General features: G+C 38.0%; 1 protein-coding gene across 6 annotated transcripts in view; it reads left to right on the plus strand.

The window, feature by feature from the left end:
* Window positions 1–22,218, plus strand: part of TPK1 (thiamin pyrophosphokinase 1) — a 355,980-nt gene that overhangs the window by 29,871 nt on the left and 303,891 nt on the right. For all 6 annotated transcript variants that reach the window (XM_073238288.1, XM_073238285.1, XM_073238283.1 and 3 more), the window contains one exon: window positions 18,283–18,354. In XM_073238288.1, the coding sequence (XP_073094389.1) occupies window positions 18,283–18,354 (72 nt within the window). The remainder of the gene's footprint in view (window positions 1–18,282; window positions 18,355–22,218) is intronic.

The raw sequence follows: 22,218 nt of genomic DNA on the forward strand, positions 1-22,218 counted from the left end.
CTAAGCATTTTGTTGTTATAATTCTTATGTCATCTTCTTCCTCTTTATACCTTGGGAAGTTTATACTCCATATTATTTTTTCAGTAAAATCTATAACTTTTTTGTTCTGTATAAAGCTAATAATTATATTTACCTACCCTACCCCTAAGCAAATGCTAGGATCTAAGAGAATGCTTGACTTCCAGCTCTTTAGACTACTCTTGATTGTGTTGAACAAGAAAAAACAGAGGCTGCAAAGCAAACCAAACATTATTCTGGGTCTTTAAGGATTTGAATCCAGGAGAACAGATTCAGGAGGAACCTGAAATGTTCTCTAAGGGAGAAGAGTTTATAAAGGTAAAAACCACAGGCTTACATAAATTGTTTTGCAAGAATTACGATTGGCATAGACAAAAATAACTAATATTGGTCCATATAGAATCAGTTTTGCTGCTAGTTGCTAGGTTGGAGTTCCTTGAAATAAGCCTCATTCTGAGAACTGTAGTAGGATGTTGCCAGCTGTGGCTGCCACAGTCTAAAAGTTCGTGTGCCGTGTAGGTGTGAACATGCATACGATCCACCTTCCCAGCGGCCCCCTGGCTCTGCTTTAGGTCCCCTTGACTTTCCTGACTCCATATTAGATGTTTCTGTTCGCAGTTGCTATTTTAGCTAAAGCAACAAATTACACATCAGTATAAATGTTTTATGAGTTTTATTTTATTAGATTTATTCACATTTACCTTTTTTTCCTCATTATACTTCCTTGCCTTTCAGACCTTCCGACCTTCCTGCTAAGATTATTTTCTTGACACCTGAAGTATGTTTTTTAGAAATATATTTTGTGAGAGAGGTTGGTCGTCTGAAAAACACTTTTTTTCGCTGTTATTCATGATACTTGCTGAGTCTTGAGATGTGGACCCTACAGTTTTCCTCTGCCCTCTGGCTTCCCCGTGTTGCTGCTGGGAACCAATCACCAGTGTGCCTGGCATTCCTTATGACAGTAGCTTTTCTCTGTGGCTAAAACATCCCCAGGCTGGTAGATGAGGGAAAAAAGGTCAAATGTTTATCCTGCCATTCCCTACGCAAACACACTAAGCATCAGGGTAAATAAATACTTGATAAGAAGAAGTTTCTCTTCACAGAAATACTCTAGGTTAATAATGAAAGAGTAATGACAACTAGAATCTCACCAACCGCTAACAAGCAACAATGGAATTAAAGCTCAGCAATAGACTTATAATTACAGTCCCTAACAGAATGATGGTTGTCGAGTGTGATCATAACAAACCATGCCATAGTCCGCTCAGGCTGCTGTAACAAAATGCCACAGACTGGGTTGCTTATAAACAACAGAAATTTATTTCTCATGGTTTTGGAGGCTGGGAAGTCCAAGGTGAACATGCCAGCATCCTGACCTTCCGACGCAGGCCCCATGCCAGTTCACAGCTGGCACCTTCTTGCTGTCTTCACATGTGGAGGGGCCAGAGGAGCTCTGTGGGCTCCCTTTTGTAAGGGTGCTAATCCTATTTATGAAGCTCTACCCTCATGACCTAGTCACCTCCCAAAGGCCCACCTCCTAATACCATCACCTTAGGGAGAGGCCATCTAAAGGGAAGTGGCAGCTGCAGGTGTTTTGCTATGAAACCACCCAGGGGTGGGGTGGTGCTGGGGGAAGCTGGCAGCAGTGAGTCACCTGCTGTGGGCACTTCCCTTTGGAGAACCCAAGAAAGGGATAAGCCAGAGCAGCTGTCTGTGGGCAGGTGCTGCTCGATGCTGGCCTTTCAGCACAGCAGGGAACCTCAGGCTGTTCTGGAGACAGTATACCCCAGAACCAAAGAGAAGTCCTTCAGTGTCCTTCAACTGACAAAGCCTAACATTGGCCCAGCTGGCAAGGGGGAAATAAGTACCACATTCAGCTCCACTATCACAAAGAAGACAAGAAAGAGTAGATTTGGAGCTAGGGGGAAAAAATTGATAACAGACACAAACCACCAGGTTACAAAAAATTTGGGTGATACAGAAATATATTAAGGGATACCTTTAGATATAATCAGCAAAGTTCAGAATGTGGGATAAACAGTCTAGTTTCTTTAACAAATAAGTTGCAAGGAAAACAATAAAAAGAAAGTGGAAATGAAACCTGGATTTAAAAAAAATTAAGAAGCATATGAGTGGGCCTTGTTTGAATAAACCAAGTATAAAAAGATTTTTTTTGGTACAAGAGGAAATTTGAACACATTGATAAATGAAATTAAATAATTGTTCATTTTCTTGTGGATGTGATAATGACAGTTTATTTTTTAAAAAGAACTGTAATCTCTTAGAGATGCATGCTGGAATATTTACAGATGAAATGATACGATGTCTAGGATTTACTTCAGTATTGTTTTTGTAGCCTTTGTATAGAAAAAAACTTAAAGAATGAGAACATTATCTTTTCTTAGAGTATGAAATTTATTACTCTCTGGTAACCCCTTACCTCAGCTGTGTACAGAAGTGATCAATCATAAATGAAGACCTGTCTTAATGTAATTTTGAAGCTTGTTCCTATGTTTTGTTTATAATGAGCTGTTAGAAATTTATGATGAAGATAACTGGTATTTACTGAGTCATATTCCATGGCTACAGTCATATGCACATATTTTGACTTGTTAATTTATGATGTGAACAAAAGTGTCCTCTGCTTTATGGGATAGTTAACATTGTCTTATGGAAGGAAAGAAAATCAGCGATCATTTTCAGCAGTCTTGTTGACATAGACATATGTTTTGTACTCAGAAGCCTGACCATGTATTCTTCTGACATATTTACTGTTTCTATAAGCCATGGTATTCTTAAACATTCCAGAAATGTGACTTCTATAACATTTATCCTCTGGTGATATGTTATTTAGAGTGTAGAGTTGTAAATTCTGAGAACAATTCATATTAAAACAACTACCAATTCCCAAGAGACGATATTTTAGCTACCAATCAGTGCTGTTGTTAATGCCTGAAAATGATAGTCAATTTTCTAGTGTTCCTCAGATTGTGTGATTTTACTCTTGTTCATTTCATAGCTAAGACTGGAAATTTATGAAGTTCAAATGGCATGATACAAGTAATACAATTGAGCACCTACAGGTGTTGATGAGACTTGTGGATGGGAGAGGGGCTGAGCATAGGGCAATAGGGTGCTTTTTTTACTAATGTTATTAACATTTTTCTTAAGGTTTTAGGAGTTTCATAAATGGTTGTATACAGTTCATTCTAGTGCCCAACACTATAATAATTTACCTTTATTTGATGCTGTAAATACCAAGAACTGTGAAATGTCTCAGCTTTTATTTCGCTTGTAAGCTGACAGGTCAGTGGTCTAGTTTAATGCATACTGGTAAATGGCACGGGAGTCCTAGGTCAGAGATGAAACATAGTTTATCACTCACAGCAGCATCAATAGCATTTTTGTGCCAGTTTCCTGGACCTCATTTTTTACAGGATGATGTGAGGAGGGTCAGATGACACCTGTTGATGCCAAGGGGTGCATTACAGAAAAGAATCCGAAACTTAGGAATCTCAATTTTTTTAATAATGAGAAGTCAATGCCCTGAAAGGAGGTATTACCTTTATCACACTGGAGAGTAAGCGTGCTTGCACTTTGCTCCAGAAGCAGCACCGTCTCTGTCTTCCAAACTATCCTTGACAAGATAGTCTGGAACAAAAACTGTTGGTAAATCCCTTGCAAGACATGCACAAACATGAGGAATCCACAGAGAATGACGTCCCAACGGGATCTGCTTAGTTTCTATACTGTTTTGGCTTCTGATGAATTTTCATGTGAGTACCCCACTCAACCATTCTGATTAAACAGATCAACAGACATTCAGACCATCTGTTCAGTTTGTCTCATATAAATTTTAACCAAGGGCACTATCAGTAATGCTTCAGGCAGTAGGATGATGCCAAGATGATTAGGCCACTGGTAATATTCCCCATGTGTCAGTAAAAATGTAATAAGGTAATTCAAGGCTGTATTGGCCAGAGCTCTTGAATTTGCCCTGTGTTTTGCCTACTGAACAGAGATACCATGTCCATTCCCACTTCTGCACAGTTGCTGCTGAGATTGAACAGCTGCCGCAGCCCAGTGGACATTGAGTTTCAGCTCACCCAGGAGCTGTGTGAGCCAGTGACTTAGGTGGCTGAGTGGGAGATGTCATTTCCCCCGGAATGAGAGCTGCCACTTTTTCATGGACATCTGAGATGCGACTGGGGACACCCCCACTGGTCCTTGAGCATATCATTTCTGTCCATCAAGAGAAGCTTATTGAGCTTTTCCCACCTTGGTAGTCAAAGGAGTTGATCCTAAAGGAAAAATGTTTTGTTTTCTATTAATGTTATTACATTTATTGTTACTATCTTTACTTACACCTCTTTCCTCTCATAATTCATCTCTATAATTTTGCTTTTTATTTTAGGGGGTTTCCTGAATATGGCTTTTATAGCAATAATGCATTCTTCTTCAGTGACTGTTTTGTTCATTGCTTGTGCTGAGTTACTTACTTTCTGTTTGTCCCCCCCTATTCCCGCCCCTCCATTACTTTCCTTCCTCCCTCCCTTCCTTTGTTATCCTCATAATATGCTCAAATATTAGAGATATTTCATTAAAGAAGTTCCCCTTTAATTCCTGCATATCCTCTTTAGGTGATCATTCTGTAATTCATTGATCTTTTTCTTTTAATATTCTTCAATTAACTGTGAACCCTTTAAAAAATATGTATGTAGCACTGAAAGACTTCATGGATGGGTTTAGGCTGGTGTGGATTCCTTTTATGGGTTTATATATCCATATGGATTCTTCCCTGAAGGAAGTTTTCTCAAATGCAGACCTCCTGATAAGAAATTAATACATTTTAGAGGGCACATGAATTTTTATTGCTTCAGTGGAGTACTTAAGAAGGTCCCTATTAAATCTGAGCTCTGGATGTGATTCAGATACATGGCATTTTCCCCTTTTCTCTAATTTTTTTCAAATAATTTAGTTTTAAATTTGAGTGGGTCTGTTTTAAAATTAATTTTATTCAGATATAATTATTCAAGACAGTTGGTGGTAGTTATATATTGAGAAATAGGAATTATTTAATTCTTTAGATTAATGCTAATGTTTGGTGAAATATTTCTGGATAATCTGGTCCCTGAGGCCACAGATGCCAATCCCAGGTTTATTCTTACCCTTGTGTTTCATTTATCTCACTCAGCTTTATGTTAATCATCTGCCTCCTGCTAGATTCTGAGATAGCTGAGGGCAGGTACAAAGTTCCTATCTCCAGTCCCCTTATACCCAATTCATAAAAGTGCCACACACAGTAAAATATGTGCTGAATAAACAGATGAGTAAGTTAATTGAGGCCATTTAAAGTAAAAAACTGACTTTAAAAATATAGATACGTATTGAGTGTTGATTGTTAAGTGCTGCAGATAGACATGTCTTCCAGACCTTATGGGGCTCATGTGCAGTGAATTATGACAGAAATGGACTCAAGTCCAATGTTTTATGTCTACTGCACCTTGCTCTGCCAATAATTAATGGAGAAAGTATACAGAGGTATAATAGCTGAATACATTATACTATTTGGGGTTAGACTCGGTTCATTTGAACTTGTGAGACTTTCCAATTGAGTAGTCAAAAATAAAGACAAGGGCTCTGATTTCTTTTATGTTGCTTTATAGTGCCTAATATAGATGTTTATCAGTTCCTGTTTCCCTCCTTGTCTCCTGGGCCTGACCCATGATGCTAAGAAACAATGTATCTTACCTGGAGATGGGCCTGTGCATGATTTTTCTTTTCCATAACCGAGGTGTCTGTCTTGCTATTTAGCCTAATTACTGTGCATTTTAACCATCTCCCCCGTATGTATTCAGACTCATTTGAGCTTCAGTTATATGTAGCTTTATCAAGATCTTTTGTAGGTACTTCCCATTTTTTCAGGCATATTGACCTTGCTAAAAAAATCTGACTACAAACTTCTGTTTTTCCCATGCTTGATTCACTGCCTACCACAATTTTGTCTCCTACCACTTATGCTTCAAAAGTTGTTCAAAAAAAAGTGGAAGTCCTCATGTGTATAGGCATACCACCATATTAGGGTTCTTTATGTTCACTTTCTACTTCGTATCTCAGAAGTGTAAAAATAGTCAAACTATTAAGGAAAAATAGTTTAAAGCAAACTAAGGAAGACTGTTCACAGTGGGAGATGTGGCTGTAGGTGTGGGCACCACTTCAGTGGGGTGTCGCAGCGGGAGAGAGTTGAAATGCACCGCCCAACACAGCATGGATTAGTGGGAATTCATAGCCAAGGAGCAGGGTGGAGGTTATGGATAGGAAATTACTAAGAGGAAATGTCAGGGGTAGGAGGATTCTGGCTAAACCGACCAAAAAGGATTCTTGCAGAAGGCAGGCCAGAGTGTCAACTAAGGGGTGGTGGAGGATAAAGAACCTGATTTGATATGGAAGGCAATCAGGAAGTAAGTCATGGGGATGAAAATTACAGCATAGGGAATATAGTCAGTGATGCTGTAATAACTTTGTTTGAGGACAGACAGCGACTCCACTTATCCTGGTGAACATTTCCTGATGTATATAATTGTTCAGTTGCTATTCTGCACACCTGAAAGTGATATAACATCTATCAATTATACCTCAATTTAAAAGTGGTATTGATGTTGGGGGTTTCTGGTTCAACTGATGAAGTAGCAGGATTCTTGCTAAAACTAAACAATGCAGAGATGAACATACAGAAGTCCAGAAGTAAGGTGTAGTTCAGGGTCATCTGAGTAGAGTTTGGTTGATGAGAGAATCTATGTCATGGGAAGTGTGCCATTTACATCTGGAAACCATTTTTACATTCATGTTTGTTTGACAACTTAAAGTTCTTACAGTTGTACTTTTTTTGGTTTGATGCAGTAGACACTTTTGCATTTGAAAAAACCCTAGTTTAACTTCAAGCTTTATATTAGCTGATGTGTTTTGTTCATTGCTGATTTTTGATATTAAGATTAATTTTCCATGTATGTGGTATACAATAGCATGTAAGTTAACTATAATATGAGAATCAACAATAACCATAGTAATTAGAGTTACCTACAGTAAGTGCTCAAGACTGTATGCAAGTAAAATTATTTTTTGCTTTTCTTGGAAACCTTTCAGCATTTGTAGGGACCTCTATGCATTAAGTCATGTCTATGTGTGAAGTAATCCTTACCTGCCATGCATTTTTCCATTTTCTTTTTTTTTTTAGAAATTTAAATAGGCAGTCTATCATGAAAAACTAACACACACAGGGGTTTAGAAACGACCCGAGTTTCTAGTTTACCTCTTTGTTTTCAAAAAATGATTGGATACACAATTCTGTTGAAAATTTACCTTACATATTATTTTAATGTCTTAAAAAAGAAGTCATTTACATAGAATTTCAAAGCAAACCAGTAATTGTTCCATGTATTTTTACTTGATATTTATTGAACTGCTACTTTGTGCTCCATTTTGGTGAGGCTCTTTGTAAGAAACCTGAGATCCATCCATAGCTGAGAAGCTGTCACCCTTGTGTGCTCTCTAGATGTTTCTCTTTCTCCATGGAAGCTTAGAGACTTATTTTTTCTAGCATATTTTAACCGTCCTAAAATTGGGATGGCACCTTGCATTCACTGTCAGCCAAATGGCAGTTATGACCTAGTTGTATGAAAAACCATTCTTTGCAACAGTCTGGTATGCTATGGCTTAGATTTGATGAAATGAATATTCCTTTTTTAAGAAAATAAAAATTATATGCTCATTGTAACTTGAGAAACGATTTTGAAAGGTTGATAGAAGGAAAACTAATAGTATAAAGAAGAAACTACTTACGTTAATAACCAGAATTTAAGACGTTCAAACAACAGAACTTTGAAATACTGCAGTCTCCACCAAAACTGCCCTTTTTCCTTGAGGTTTCTTCAGTTTTCTCATTTGGGGCTTCCTCGAAGGTTCGTAGATGGCCTGTGGTTGTTGATGAGTTTTGAGAGTCTTCCACTTTGTATTTCCTGAGTTTTTTCTAAAATTCCAGGCCTCAGACATCCTGGGATTTACATGAAGTATAATCCTAAATACAAGAGTGTGGGAAGGGCAGTGGAGGGGTTAAGCACAGGGGCTCTGGTGTGAAGGTCTGGCTTTGTTTTGCCCTTTGGTTAGTTTGCTTTTCAAGTTTTCATTTTTCCTTTGGTAAAATGGAAATGTAGATACAATGAAACTTCCTGTGGCCAAGATTCTCACCTGGCCCTGGCTGGGTAGCTCACTACACATGTGTGGGCAGTGCATTGCTATTGACTCTATATAAAGAGCTCTGCCGAGTGGTTCGCGTGACATGGTGGCACAGCTGCAAGGCTGCAGGAGAGGAGAGCAGAGGCTGGAGGGTGGCAGCACCGAGGACAGAGGCCTAGAGAATGGCTGTGGGGGTAGAGAGGCCCAGAGGCAGAGACAGGTTTGCTGCATGCAGACTCGCTCTGAGTGGGTGGGATTTTAGTGATTGACCTGCCACCTGGAAATAAAGTTGGGTATAACCCTTTCATCCCAAGAAAGTTCTACTGTCATTTCTTTGGTCACACTGAATCCATAGTGAACTTGCCCAGGGCTGAAACCCACTGGCAAGACAAAACAGTCCTGTGATTTTCCCATAATTCATAGGGATTAAGTGAAAATGCGTATAGAACACTCTGACTTCTACCTTGTGTCCTTCTTTTTATTCATGTATTCAGTTAATTCTCACTGAGTATCCCCTCTGTGCCAAGCACTTGGGATCCAGCAGGGAATATGGAGACAAAAATTCACATCTCCTGAGCTTCTTTTCTGGTGAGGGAGAATCTCAGTACTTGATACATAGTAGACATTTAGTAAACAGTTCTTGATTGTGTAAGAAGTTATTGTATAACATGATTTATATAACAGGATAGCCTGCTGTATAATAAAGTAATAGCACCTCGTTATGCTCTTTGGGCTGCAGATCCTTGGCAAAATGAGAGTTCTAATTATCTCCTCACACCTCCCTGCCCATGGCTCCTGCTTCACTAGTGCTCAGAGGAAGGAAGTGCCAAGAGTTTCAGATGGCAGCTTGCTGTGTTGGCACTTATTATTCAGATGCTAATGGATAAATTCTTTGGCCTTTATATTTGGGAGCAGATTTAACCTGTCTTTAGATTTCTTCCATAATCTTATCGACAAGTTATTTTTAGCTTGTTTGAGAAGTCTGTAATTTTAGAAGCCCTACGTCCTGAGTCATGATGAAGATGAGTTAACAAAAATAATCTTAAGAACTATTTCATTTTAATTTTAGTGTGTGTCTTGCCAATGGGTTTCAGCCCGGGCAATTTCACTATGGATTCAATGTGAACAAAGAAAATGACAGCAAAACGTTCTTGGGGTGAAAGGGTTATACCCAACTTTATTTCTAGGTGGCAGGTCAGTCACTAGAATCCCGTTCACTCAGAGCAAGTCTGCAGGCAGCAAGCCGGTCTCTGCCTCTGGGCCCCTCTGTCCGCACAGCCATCCTCTGGGCCTCTCTGCACAGTCATCCTGCACAGCTGTCCTCGGTGCTGCCACCACTCCAGCCTCTGCTCTGCTCTCCTGCAGCCTTGCAGCCCTGCCACCATGTCATCCAGAGCACTGGGTGGAGCTCTTTATATAGAGTCAACAACCATGTATTGCCCACAGGTGTGCAGTGAGTTAGTCAGCCACAGCCAGGTGAGAATCCTGGCCACAGGAACTCTCATTTTATCCATAGTGTGTCAAGTCTAAAGAAGGCATTCACAACCTTACAGATATCTGTGGAACACTTTGACATTGCTCTAAGCAATAAGGCCAATAATAACCCCATATCAGAATGGAGATTATTAAAAATATCAATTATTTGAGTCTTTAGAATCTCCAGCTGAAATTAATGGGGAGATGGTGATCATTACTTAAAATGGCCTCATATGTTTTACCATGTGGCTTCCACCTCTCTATTTTTTTCTATTGCCATTATCTATTAAAAGGTAAACTAAGGCACATTAAAACTTTCAAGAGTTTACTGGAGCAAATATCTGTCAAATCAGGCAGTCCGAAACTGAAATAGTTAGGAGTGATCAGCTGGCCGGAGTGATCAGAAAGGCTTTTTCAGGGCAGCCACTCAAGCAACTCAAGGACAGTATTTGATTTGTTATGGCTTACATGGTTGCGTTATTTGGGAAAACCCAGTTGGATGTTTGTGATCAGCTGTGCTTAAATTTTATTTTCTTGGATGCAAGGGCATTTACAGTTGACTTTGGCCTAGGGATTCATTTGCCTATGTCTGCTACCAGGCTGTTAGACCCCCTCCATCTAATGACCTTCTTGTTTAATTTAACACCACGTTCTCCCCAGTTGCAGTATTGACCATTTTCATGTGTGTGTTGACCTTCTTTGCACATGGTGTTTTCTCTGCCCAGAATGCCCTGCCTCTCCAGCTGGACACTCTTATCCTTCATAAGTGCTAGAATGAATCTTGTGGCATTCCCCCTGTCCCCCTGGAGGATTTATGGTTCCCCTCTGGTGGGATCTCATCGTACTTGGCACACTGGGTTTGTTCTATCTGATGTTTTTCACCTTGTTAGTTTAGGGACTTACTTTCTTCATTGGCTGCAAAACATTAATAACCATCTTAATATAGCAGCCTCTTCATGGCATCACAGGGAAATAATGGCTTTTAAAAATAAACATGAGTTTCCGTTAGAACAGCAGAGAATATTATGATCATTATTGGCTAATACCTAGTGTCTTTTATCCTAGCATCTTAATTCCACACACTTTGATTTATTTATAAACCTTATTACAACTCACAAATAGTCATGGTATTTGTGAAAAATACTAGGAAGGGTAGCTTAAATGCTGCCTTTAATTGTATCCATGATGCTATTAATTGTAAGATGCACTATTTATATACTATTAGAAAAGGCAAAAAATGCCAGTTAAACTGACACAATGCTAAGATACCACTGATTCTAAAATACAGTCTGAATGTGTCCTGAAATGCCTCTTTAAAGATGTTAAAATGTACAAAAATGTTCATTTTAAAAGTAGTGATATACAGTAATGCTCTACCTCCTAAAAAAGGTTTAAGAACTCTCTTAAGGAACTAAATGGAAGACTGGTTTCGATTTGCTTTCCTTTCATTCATTTGCCTTTTGGTAGATGTGCTAATGAACAGTGAAGTTCACAAATGCCAGTGTGTTGCCAGTGGGCTTCAGCCCTGGGCAAGTTCACTATGGATTCAGTGTGACCAAAGAAATGACAGTAGAACGTTCTTGTGGTGAAAGGGTTATACCCAACTTTATTTCCACGGTGGCAGGTCAATCACCAAAATCCTATCCACTCAGAGCGAGTCTGCATGCAGCAAGCCGGTCTCTGCCTCTGGGCCTCTATCCTTGGCACTGCCACCACTCCAGCCTCTGCTCTGCTCTCCTGCAGCCTTGCAGCTATGCCACCATGTTGCCTAGAGCACTGGGCAGGACTCTTTATATAGAGTCAATAATGACGTATTGCCCACAGGTGTGTAGTGAGCTAGCCAACCAGGGCCAGCTGAGAATCATGGCCACAGGAACCTTCACTTTATCCACACTGATCCAGAGCATATTTGTTCAGAAGCTGAAGGAACATGGACAAAAAAGACCATGTGCACCTCCTTATAAGGGTAGAGAAAGAAAATATATCTTGGCATGGCCTTCTCCTTTTATGTCCAGAAAGACTCCAAACTCTGATAGACCTAATTTTCCTTCCCTATTCCCCATACTTTTTCCATAATAGAAGCTTACTAGATGTAAAATTTAAAACTTCTTTTTACTTGACATGCATTTCTAGCATATGTGGATTCCTGTGACAGTTTACTGGGGCATTTTGTTTATAGTTGCATAGTATTTATTAGGATTACTAAACTTGGACAGACCCATTACATTTGCATCATGGGAGGTAATGTTCAGAGGTGGAAATTGATTTAAACCATACAGAATATATTTATACTTTTGACCTGAAAGGTTGAATGACAGTAACTAGATATATGCCCAGTTTTGTAGGGCTCGATGGCATGTTGCACGAATTTCTTTCTTCCCTAAGTAGGTACTATGGGTAAATATACATTTAGCTTGAAAACACAATCTCTTCTCTTCAGGGCTTCTCTGGGCAGAAGCTCTGAATAGACATTTTTCCAAATAAGACATATAGATGGCTAACAGGTAGAGGAAAAGATGCTGAACACTACTGATCATAAGGAAAATGCAAATCAAAACCACAGTGAGATATCACCATACACCTATTAGAATGGTTATTACCAAAAAGATAAGAGATAACAAGTGTTGAGGATGTGGAGAAAAGGGAACCCTTGGGTACTGTTGATGGGCATAAAAATTAGTGCAGCCACTATGGAACACTGTATAGAGGTTCCTCACGAAATTAAAAATAAAATTGCCATTATGAGTCAGCAATTCCATTTCTGGATATATATCTGAAGAAAACAAAAACACTAATTTGAACAGATACATACATCCCAGTGTTCACTGCAACATTATTTACAATAGCCAAGATATGGAAACAACCTAAGTGTCCAATGATGGATGAATATATAAAGGAATTGTTATATTTATATGTACCCATACATAACCACACATACATACATATAACAGAATATTATTCAACCATAAAAAGGAATGAGATCCTGCTGTTTGTGACATGTATGGACCTTGAGGGCATCATGCTAAGTGAAATAAGACAGACAGAGAAAGACAAACACTGTATGACCCCTCGTATATGTGGAATCTGAAACAAAAAAAACCAAGCCCATACATACAGAGAACAGATTGGTGATGACCAGAGGTGGGGAGGAGGGGATAGACGAAAAAGGTGAACTGTTGTTTGTTTTTTAATTTAAATAAATTGTGTAAAAATTAAGCAGGAAATACCATTTAGTTGTTTTAATCCAAGCTGAATCAGTTTTTATTGTTGACTTTTCTAGAATCCTTCTTGGAACATTTTGTATAATATTCATTTATGAGTAGTTCCAGAACCTGGAGTTTTATGAGGGTGTTATTTCATTCTGTGAGAATTTTTATTGGGTATGGAACTATTCATCCCCAGACAAAATTGGGGGAAGTCACTTTTGATTATTAGAGAAAGTAGCTGGAGTCAATTCATTATAAATGGACGTAATGTCAGAGCGGAAGAGGTACTCAACAAATATTTACTGGGTGCTTTTTATGCAGATGGAGAGTAAGCAGCAAAGAAGACTGAGAAAGAGTGGCCAGAGAGGAGACCCAATAGAGTAGTTTCCATGAAATCGAGGGAAGAACATGATTCATGAAGGAAGGTACAGGAAATGATGTACTTTTATTAGACTATGGAGATGTGTCAGGCAAGATGAGAATTAGCTCTTGAATTTTAAAATAGGTTATTCATGACTGTGATAATAGTTCTTTCCGGGAGGTAGTGGGATGAAATCCTTCTTGAAATGGGTTTCCAGAAGACTGAAACACAGAGAAGGGCTGGGAGCTGAAGATGACCATCTACTTGATCATCCAGACCAGGACTGTTTGCTAATGGATGGGAGCAGGATTTATTATTATGCTGGTACAACTGGGGTATATTGAGTGGTCACTTATGGTGGGTGAGGCAAGAAAGATTTCTCAGGGAACTATCTGTTTGTGTCTATTCTATGTTCACCTTCTCTGAAGCAATTTCTTAAATGACTTAATAGTTCTCAGTCCATTGGTAATTCGATTATCTTAATAGACTTTGGTATGCAGTATTTGTTCAGAGCTTTTTAATAGTTCTGCTTTGTCCACATACAATTTATTTCCACAAAGAATGAGTTGACTTGACATTTTTGATTTCCCTATGCATACTTAAAAAAAAATCCTGCTCTTATATATGAAATTTTGTACAATATGAAAATTAAATTTAGTGCCCTGGAGTTCTCTTTGTTTAATTGAAATACTTTAAAGGGTGAGAGATTCATAATAATGGTCTTTGGTCCTCTGACAAAATAGCTGTTATATATAATGACTGGCATGTGTTTTGGCTAATATTGATTTTATCTGAGTTCGAGTATTTTTTTAAACAGAGATCATAAACCCTTGATAACTTGCTAATGCATTTCAGTAAATTCGTTTCCATTTTAAGCTGTGTTTTATTTCAGTGTATTTTCATGTAGAGTAGTAGTTTTCAATTCTTTTTTGATCTCATGCCATACTAGTTAAAGAAAAAGTAGCCCATTTATATTTGTTTATAAAAAATTATGAATAATTGTTATGGTGATATACATATATATTTATATACTTTTCAGAAAACAGCAATTAAAAGAGGTGTGATAAAGATTAAAGGAACAGTATTTTAAAATATGCTGCTATTAATGATGGCTTTCTACTCTCATTAGTTAATATCTCAAGGCATTGTACCAAGTTTCTCAACTTTGATTACTCATTAGACTTTTTTATGATGCTTTAAAAAAATCATGACGCAAAGGCCCAACTGCAGGCACATTGAATCTGAATCTCCAGGGAAGGAGTTCGGCTTTTCTTAAAAATCTGTGATTTTGTTATACAGTGAGTTTGATACCCACTGGTCTACATACTTGAGGGTAGATTTATCATTTGTGATAGGTGGTTCTGGAAGCTACTTTTTCTGTAACTTATGTATTGGTAATTATGAGGGCTTTGGGTATAAAATAAATGCCAAACTGACTTCATCTAGTTATAATTCCAGAGTAGACTAGATTAGAAAAGGAAAGTATATCATATCTTAATACCTAAGTAACTTATGTATAGAACCACTGTAATATAAATGTTATGCATACAGATAGCTGAAGTAGTTAATTCTTGATTATTAATAACTTAATTAGTAAATCTTTACCATGCATTTTCATACTGCTTCATTCTTTTCAAAAATGCTTTCACAGATATTACCTTAATGAAAGTATGGGTTTAGAGGAGCAATAATATGATAATCATGCTTTTTCCCCTTCATCAGAGTGCCCTTTGAACCACAAAAATACTGAGTTCACACACTGAAGAATCTGTGACAGAAAGCAGTGTTGCTCATTCATGTAAACATACATACAGTATTGCTAATGCCCCCTGCAGCAGAGCAGATCTTGTTGAAGATGAAAGGATCATTGGTTTATCCAAATTATTAGCTGCTTATGATTAACATCATATTGAGCACTTACCATGTGCCAGGCTATGACTCTCTTACACAGATTCACTGTCCATGTTGAATGGGTTGAAGTTTTCCTTTCTGCGTTTTGATGCTTGCCTGCTCTTTCTTGAAGTCATTCCTATCTAGATTGTCTTTTCTTTAACCTAAGCTGGACTATGACTATTGCATGAATTAAAATTTGGGTTCTAAAAAAAAAAAATTGGGTTCTCTCTGTGCAATAGGGAAACCCAAAACTGTAGTGACTTAAACAAAATAGAAGTTTAGTGTTTCTCACATGAAAGAAGTCTGGAGGCAGACAGTTAAGTGATGGAATGGAAGCTTCATGGAATCATCAGGGACCTAGGGGCCTTCAGGCTGTTGTTCTGCTTGGATGTTCCTAGGCGGCTGCTAGAATTTCAGTGAACTCAGGCAGTCCTTCCTCCAAATGGCAGGATGAGGAAAACCAACAGAGGATATAAAGTGCTCTCCATTTTAAGGAGACTCCCTAGAAGTAACTTTTAAGTTCCTACATACATCTGCTTGGCCAGAAGTTTGTCTTGAGATTACATTTTGCTACAGAGGAGTCTGGGATATAGCATTTTTCACCTGGACAGTAATGTGCCCAGTAAAACCAACATACTGAAAAAAAACCACAAAAACAAAATAAAGCAAAGAAAAAAACACAATGAAACAAAACAAAACAAAAAACCCCATGATTCTATTGTTGAAGAAGAGCAGAGAGGAAATCATGAGGCAGTTACTGGTCTCTGCCCCACTCACTCACACTGCCCACAGAAGCATCTTCCATTCCTTGACAGACGATTTTGCCAATTCTCAAATCAACTGCCATCGCCATCTTGCTTGTTTATGCTTATTCCTACATCTACTCCCAGCATTGGTGGGAAACAGCCTAAAATTATAGACAGGGTGGATGTCATCTTCCCATTAGTTAACTGATTGAATTCCTATTTTTAAAATTGTGGATTGTCAGCTCCCATAGTCCACTTCTTATAGCAGTTGTTTAGAACTTTTCCATATTCTACTCTATTTCCATATTTTCACTTTGTTCTTCTTTAGTTTTTTATAAATAAATCAACCTTGCTCTGTCACTGTCTCCTTGGGTGACTCGGTGCTGTCACCAGGAGCCTTGATCTCAGTCTCTGTCTCATCCGGAGGCCACTCCTGGGGACGGGAGGCGCCACCCCCTGTGCGCTGCTGCCTCGCGCAGGGCCTGAACAGGGGCCCTCCGCAGCCCCTAAATACCTGTTCAGTCGTCAGTGGTCCATTTCCCCTTCTTCCCGCTTACTATTTAGAATCTAAGATTGTTTCTATATATAAAACACTTCCTTGACTTGGCTGCCTCTCCCCCTGTTTCTCAGTTTACTCTTCATTTTTTAAGATGAGGCGTCCGTCCTCATGGTTTGCTGCGTCTCTACTGCCTTGAGGCTCCCTCCATGAGTTTTCAGATTTTTCTGCGTTTTCCCCCTCACTGGCTTTCTGTCATTGTTCAGTCTCCTGGGCGTCTCTGTAGGGTGCCGCGTCGATGACAGCACATTTTTAGAAATACACGCCGAAGCTCTTGTCCCTTTGTGGCTTTTCCTTTGTGTTTCCTTTGTTGATGTCCTCCGGCTCTCTAATGGTGAACAAATGATGCGGCTTTCTTCCTTTGTCTTTGCTCTCTCAGTCCTTCCTTTATGATCATCTCAGCCACCAGTCTGCTCTCACCTTCAGCTGTTATCTCTGGATGGATGACTTCCAAATACACATAAATTGCTTTTGCTATGCATTTCTTGCATCAGTCTTACATACTTCCTGTGTGCCTCAACTTCAATTCCTCTGTCATCTGAAATACAATGCCTGAAATCTGTGATGCTAATATTAATATCCTAGGTTCCTATCTTCGCAGCATTCCTTCTGAAATTTTCCTTGCTAGTTGCCCTAAAGGCAAAGGATGCAGCTTCCTATGTGTTTTTTTTGTTTGTCTGGAATGCCCCGCCCTTTATTCTATCCAACTTCTTCTTTTTCCTTTGAAGATCCATTTTAAAAATCTTCATTTCACAAAGATTTCTAGATTGGCACCAGATCTTACTGACTTTCTAGGCTTTGAATTCCTGCCACATTCACTTATCTGTTACCTGGCACCCCTCATATACTTGTATTGTGGAATAAATTGTATTTATTATGAATGTTTTATCTCACAGATAGCCTGTGATCTTATTCCTCTTTGTGCTCCCAGCTCCTAGTATATAATCGACACTTAATAATATTTGCTGTGGATGATGACATCCCCTTTTCATTTTCTTATCCTGTTCCACTTCTAACACTGAGATTGCTTAAAAAATTAATTTTTCTTATCACTAAACATTTTTTTCCACAAATGAAATTGAGTGAGCCGAATGACAGATTTTCAGCAGACTGATTACACTTTTTTGCTTAGTACAATTTCTAGTGCATTATAAAAGGCTTGGAATGGTGTTGGAGAAGTCACTTTTTTCTATCTTTCTTAGTCTTATGAGTGTCATCTAGAAACTTGCAGTAAAAGAGTCCTGAAAGAGCTTGTGGGATTCTGTAAAAACACATTTTGCACTGGAGGTTCAGGATAGGGTTGGAGCAGAGGGAGAGAGAAAGAGTGAAGGAGAGAATATGGGTAAATGAGAATGAGAAGGAATGTGAAAATACATACCTACCGGACCACACCACTTGGTAAATATGTCAGAATGATGTCAAACTGGCCAGATAGAAGGGTCATTGCATCAAAGTGGTGGATCATAGGATAAGAATTCATATGAGCGTTTCTGTTCCCCACCTCCTATAAAATGAAGCTTACCCACTTGTTTTTATGAAAAACTGTTTTTATCATAAATTCCTCAGCAATATAGTAATATGATGGCCACATTGAATAAAAAAGATCTAATTAATCTATGGTGCCTTTTAAAATTAAAGTGTGAGAAAAAATAAAATCAAAGTATGAGAAAATAGCTATGGTTAAAATTTAGCTCTTGTAGATTGATGGTCCGGACTAATAGAGTATGGTTCTGGACTAAAGTGAGAAGGGAACAAAGACTCAGCTCACTTATTTTTCTTTTCATATTTCAATAGGGAAGTTGAAATACTGCCTTGTGATTCTGAATCAGCCTTTGGACAACTGTGTTCACCATCTTTGGAGCAAAGGTAATTCTCATTAGCATTTCTATTCTTTGCTGTCTTTATTTGGTACTAACATGGCCATTAAATTTCAGACTTACAGAACCTAACTGTATACCAAAAAGTAGAATTCATAATAATAAGATTAGTTACTGAATTAACAGAAGAATACCTTATTGCTTCTCTTTTAACCTGTTTATATATGTGGTTTCTACAGCATGGACTCCCAAGGACAGAATTACAATCTAGCATCACTCTGCTGTAGTTCAGAACCACTGTGTGGATGCTTAACCCTGAGTACTTAACAAGTATTTGTTACATTACAAGTATTTTTGGCACCAGGTACAGTGAAAAGCATCCACACGCCTAGATCTGCAGGGTGATCAGATTTGCAAAATAGAAAAAGAAGACATGTTATCAGTATATTAGAACATCTGTGAGTACTGAAAAATAGTTAAAACTAAAATAGTTTGACAGAATTAAAACATCTGAGTTTTCATATAAGAAACATGCTTTAGTAACTTTATGTTTTTACATTATTCTTTAATTTTTATAGAATCAACTCTAGGCTAGAAAATAATATTAAATATCACTGTTTTGAACTTCTAACTTGAAAGCTTGAGGTTTTTTTTCAAAGGGTTACTTTTACTAAGTTATTGATGTAAGTTTTAGGCCAAATTGGAGCGGTAAAAGAAGTTGATTATTGATCTATTGATGAATATTCTTTATCTTCCCTTACTATTGCAAATTTCTTCAGTATTCCCACATTAAGGGTATGTGTCTTAAAATACAAACCCATTATGTTCAAAAGTTCACATATGTGGACAGAGATAGTTGTGATACTAGAAGGAAAAAAAACATTACAGATGAATTTGTATAAAGAATTCTTCTTGTCCTATATGATTATGATGAAAACTCTTGGTATTCTTATCTTAGTTCAGACATCTTCAAGTAGGTCAAGTTAAAATTTCACATTGTAATTTTGCTAACATTGCCCTCAAAGTTGGAAAGTTAAGTAACCATTAACTTATCATTCCTGGCGCTTACTGCCTACGTACTTGTAATCAGGTAGTTATTTGAGTGCCATTAGGTCTTTTTTGTCACTTTATCTCCATGTCCCAGTGCTGTGTATGGCACATAATCGCTTAGAAATGACAATGAGTGAAAGAATAAATTTAGTATGGTTCATATTGCTAATAAAAGTAAACTGATTAGGCAGATCCTCTTTATCTGAACTTTTATCAAGTTTTATTATGTTTTTAGGAGTGTGTGTTTTATTGCAAATATTAGAAACAGACAAAATAATCATTGATAGGAACTGTTGGAAACCTTGGATAATGAAAACTACATCTTGAGAAGTCTCATATGTTAGAGGGTCAAGGGTCCTATCTTGCATATAGTGTAAAATGATACAGATTTTTGAATGGACTGAAGTTCCTCATTTCATTAGTTTTTCTGCAGTGAATTTGCTTAGCAAAAGTCTCATGCCTTGCATATACCAACCAATCATTTGATTTTCATCAAAAATGAGCACTTGGCCAATCTGTATACATGGAGAGAACTCTATAGAGATGCATGTACTGAAATAGTTAGATAATTCTCATTTCCAAAATAACTTACACTGAGGTTATTGAAATGTTCTCTCATGTATACTTACAGGCTAATTCTTCGCTTCCTGGATCCAATTAATCATTGTTAAGAAGCAGATCTGTTAGTAAATACTAAGGAAAGGTGGAATAGGGTTTTTGGAATTCTCATAACAGAAGCTGCAATTCTGTGTTTCTAGTGTCCTGTTTTGTGGTGGTATTCTTCCAAGTAAAGGAAGGAACCTTTGAGCGGGAGTTGCTGATTTTAACAAAATGGATGTAGATGCCTAGAAGAAAGTACAGAGTAGCATCGGGTTTGGGAGGAGGGCAGCCTTGTGGCTTGAGATTTCAGCACAGAAGGTGTGGCTGGAGGCTGCCACACCTGTTACTTTTTTAGCCTGCATACCTGATAGTGTTTGTAATTTTTGTTTCCTGGATATGAGTATCTGTGAAGAGCAAAAATCAAGAGGTGAAAGTCAGGCTGTTAAACCAAAATGCAGCACAATTTGAAGGCTGCTGTGTAGTGTAAGTCTCATATAAAATCAATAATTTAACTTTAACCAATGCCAAGGACTTCTGGTGTGTAAATGACTGAAGAAGGGGTTCTAGGGAGATTAAAATTATAGAAGGTTGTAAATGTATTTGCTCTTTAATACCTCATGAAGTTTTGGTGTATTTTCTTGGTTACAAGTCTTGAAATGTATCTGTACCTGTTCCAGCATTTTGTATACTTGATTGATTCCGGGGATATAAAATAAATATGTAGGTAGGTAGGTAGATAGGTAGATAAAAAGACAGAAGTGTACTTTGTATCTAACTTTTCTGTGACTATCAGAGGTTATTGGTATTTGTGAATAGATATTGCCTTCAGATTTCTTAACCTCTTTTCTCTGAGTCAAGAGTTTCTCTTCCACCCTGAAATACATGGTGAGAAAAATAGGGATGTCTGTGTCTGAAGGGTCCTGTTTATTTTTTGTTGTAGATCACTTACTCTTACTCTTGACCATGCTTAGCACAGTCCTCAAAGGTAGTAGGAGAGATTGCTGAGTTACATACAATTAGAAAACAAACCAAGAAATAAAAAGCCTGACATAGTCACTTACCTGGGACAAGGTAATATGGATGGACCACTTACCAGGTTTCCAGGAGTTTGGCTTCTTAAAATATATCCTCATTTTTAATGTGAGCTCACAGCCTTTCTCTGTCTTTTCTATTTGATCAACAGTACAGTGGTGACCATGTTCATTAGATTACGAGTAATGGGCGATCAGGCTGTTAATGCAAGGATCTTATCTACAGTGTGACACTTTTTTCTTCCAGTAAGGCATTGTTTTTCTTCACTTGATTTTTTCCTTTTCAGTTTTCTGGTAACTAACCTTCACATCTCCCCAGGGTATGGGCAGTGCACTCTGGGACATTAGGGAAGAGGCTGACCATCAGGTGGTCTTTGAGGTTAAAGGAGACAGAGCTGGCGTACATGAGTTGAAGTCAGCAAGGTTTTTGGTTCCATAACATCAGCATTTTCCCTTCCATTCCATTTGGAATTGACTGATGCTTGTTGAGGCCTTTCTGCATCAGACATTGGGCTCAAAGCTGGGACACAACTAGGGATTCTCAGTTATGGCGACAGTTGGCAGTTAAGCAGTTAAGTAACACAGGTGTGGCCTGTTCTCTGACGGCATGTCAGAGGCTCAAGGAGTCACAAGTCCTTAAAATGAACTTGCTCTATCTTGTTTCTTAGTAGCTAAAGTTATTGTAGTATTTGATTAACTGACTGTACTTTGTTCATGTCTGTATGTTTTTTTAAGAGAAAAACACCTTACCTAAACATAGCAGTTTTTAATAGAATCTTGACTTAGTTCACTAATTATTCTGATATTGTGCTAGTGATTAGTATTACCATCAGATGACATAGAAATAGACTATAAAGCACCTTGCTTCAAGTAGTTGTGTAATGCCAACCTTTTCCTTCATAAATTATGCACCTGGGACTGTGTAAGCTGCTTTCTTACCTGGTTATCTGAAGCCAAGCTCCACTGAGGTTCACAAGTTTATGTCATGTAAAATGTATTATTTTTTTTATCTATTCCCATTTCCGGATTTGGTGGGACCTCTTTACTTACTTCCAGTGCCCAGTTTGTTTGTTTATGCTCTTTGTTTATTGTCATTTTTCGATGTAGATTGTTTGAATTGATTGGTTTGCTTCAATTGCTATTTTAATCTTATTATATGTATCTGTATACATTGACCTTGTTAGAGGAATTCCATGGGAGATAGATATGTTTTTTGATCATCACCTTGAAAT

The sequence above is a fragment of the Manis javanica genome, chromosome 6 (genome assembly GCF_040802235.1).
Source record: "Manis javanica isolate MJ-LG chromosome 6, MJ_LKY, whole genome shotgun sequence".
NCBI classification, from domain to species: Eukaryota; Metazoa; Chordata; class Mammalia; order Pholidota; family Manidae; genus Manis; species Manis javanica.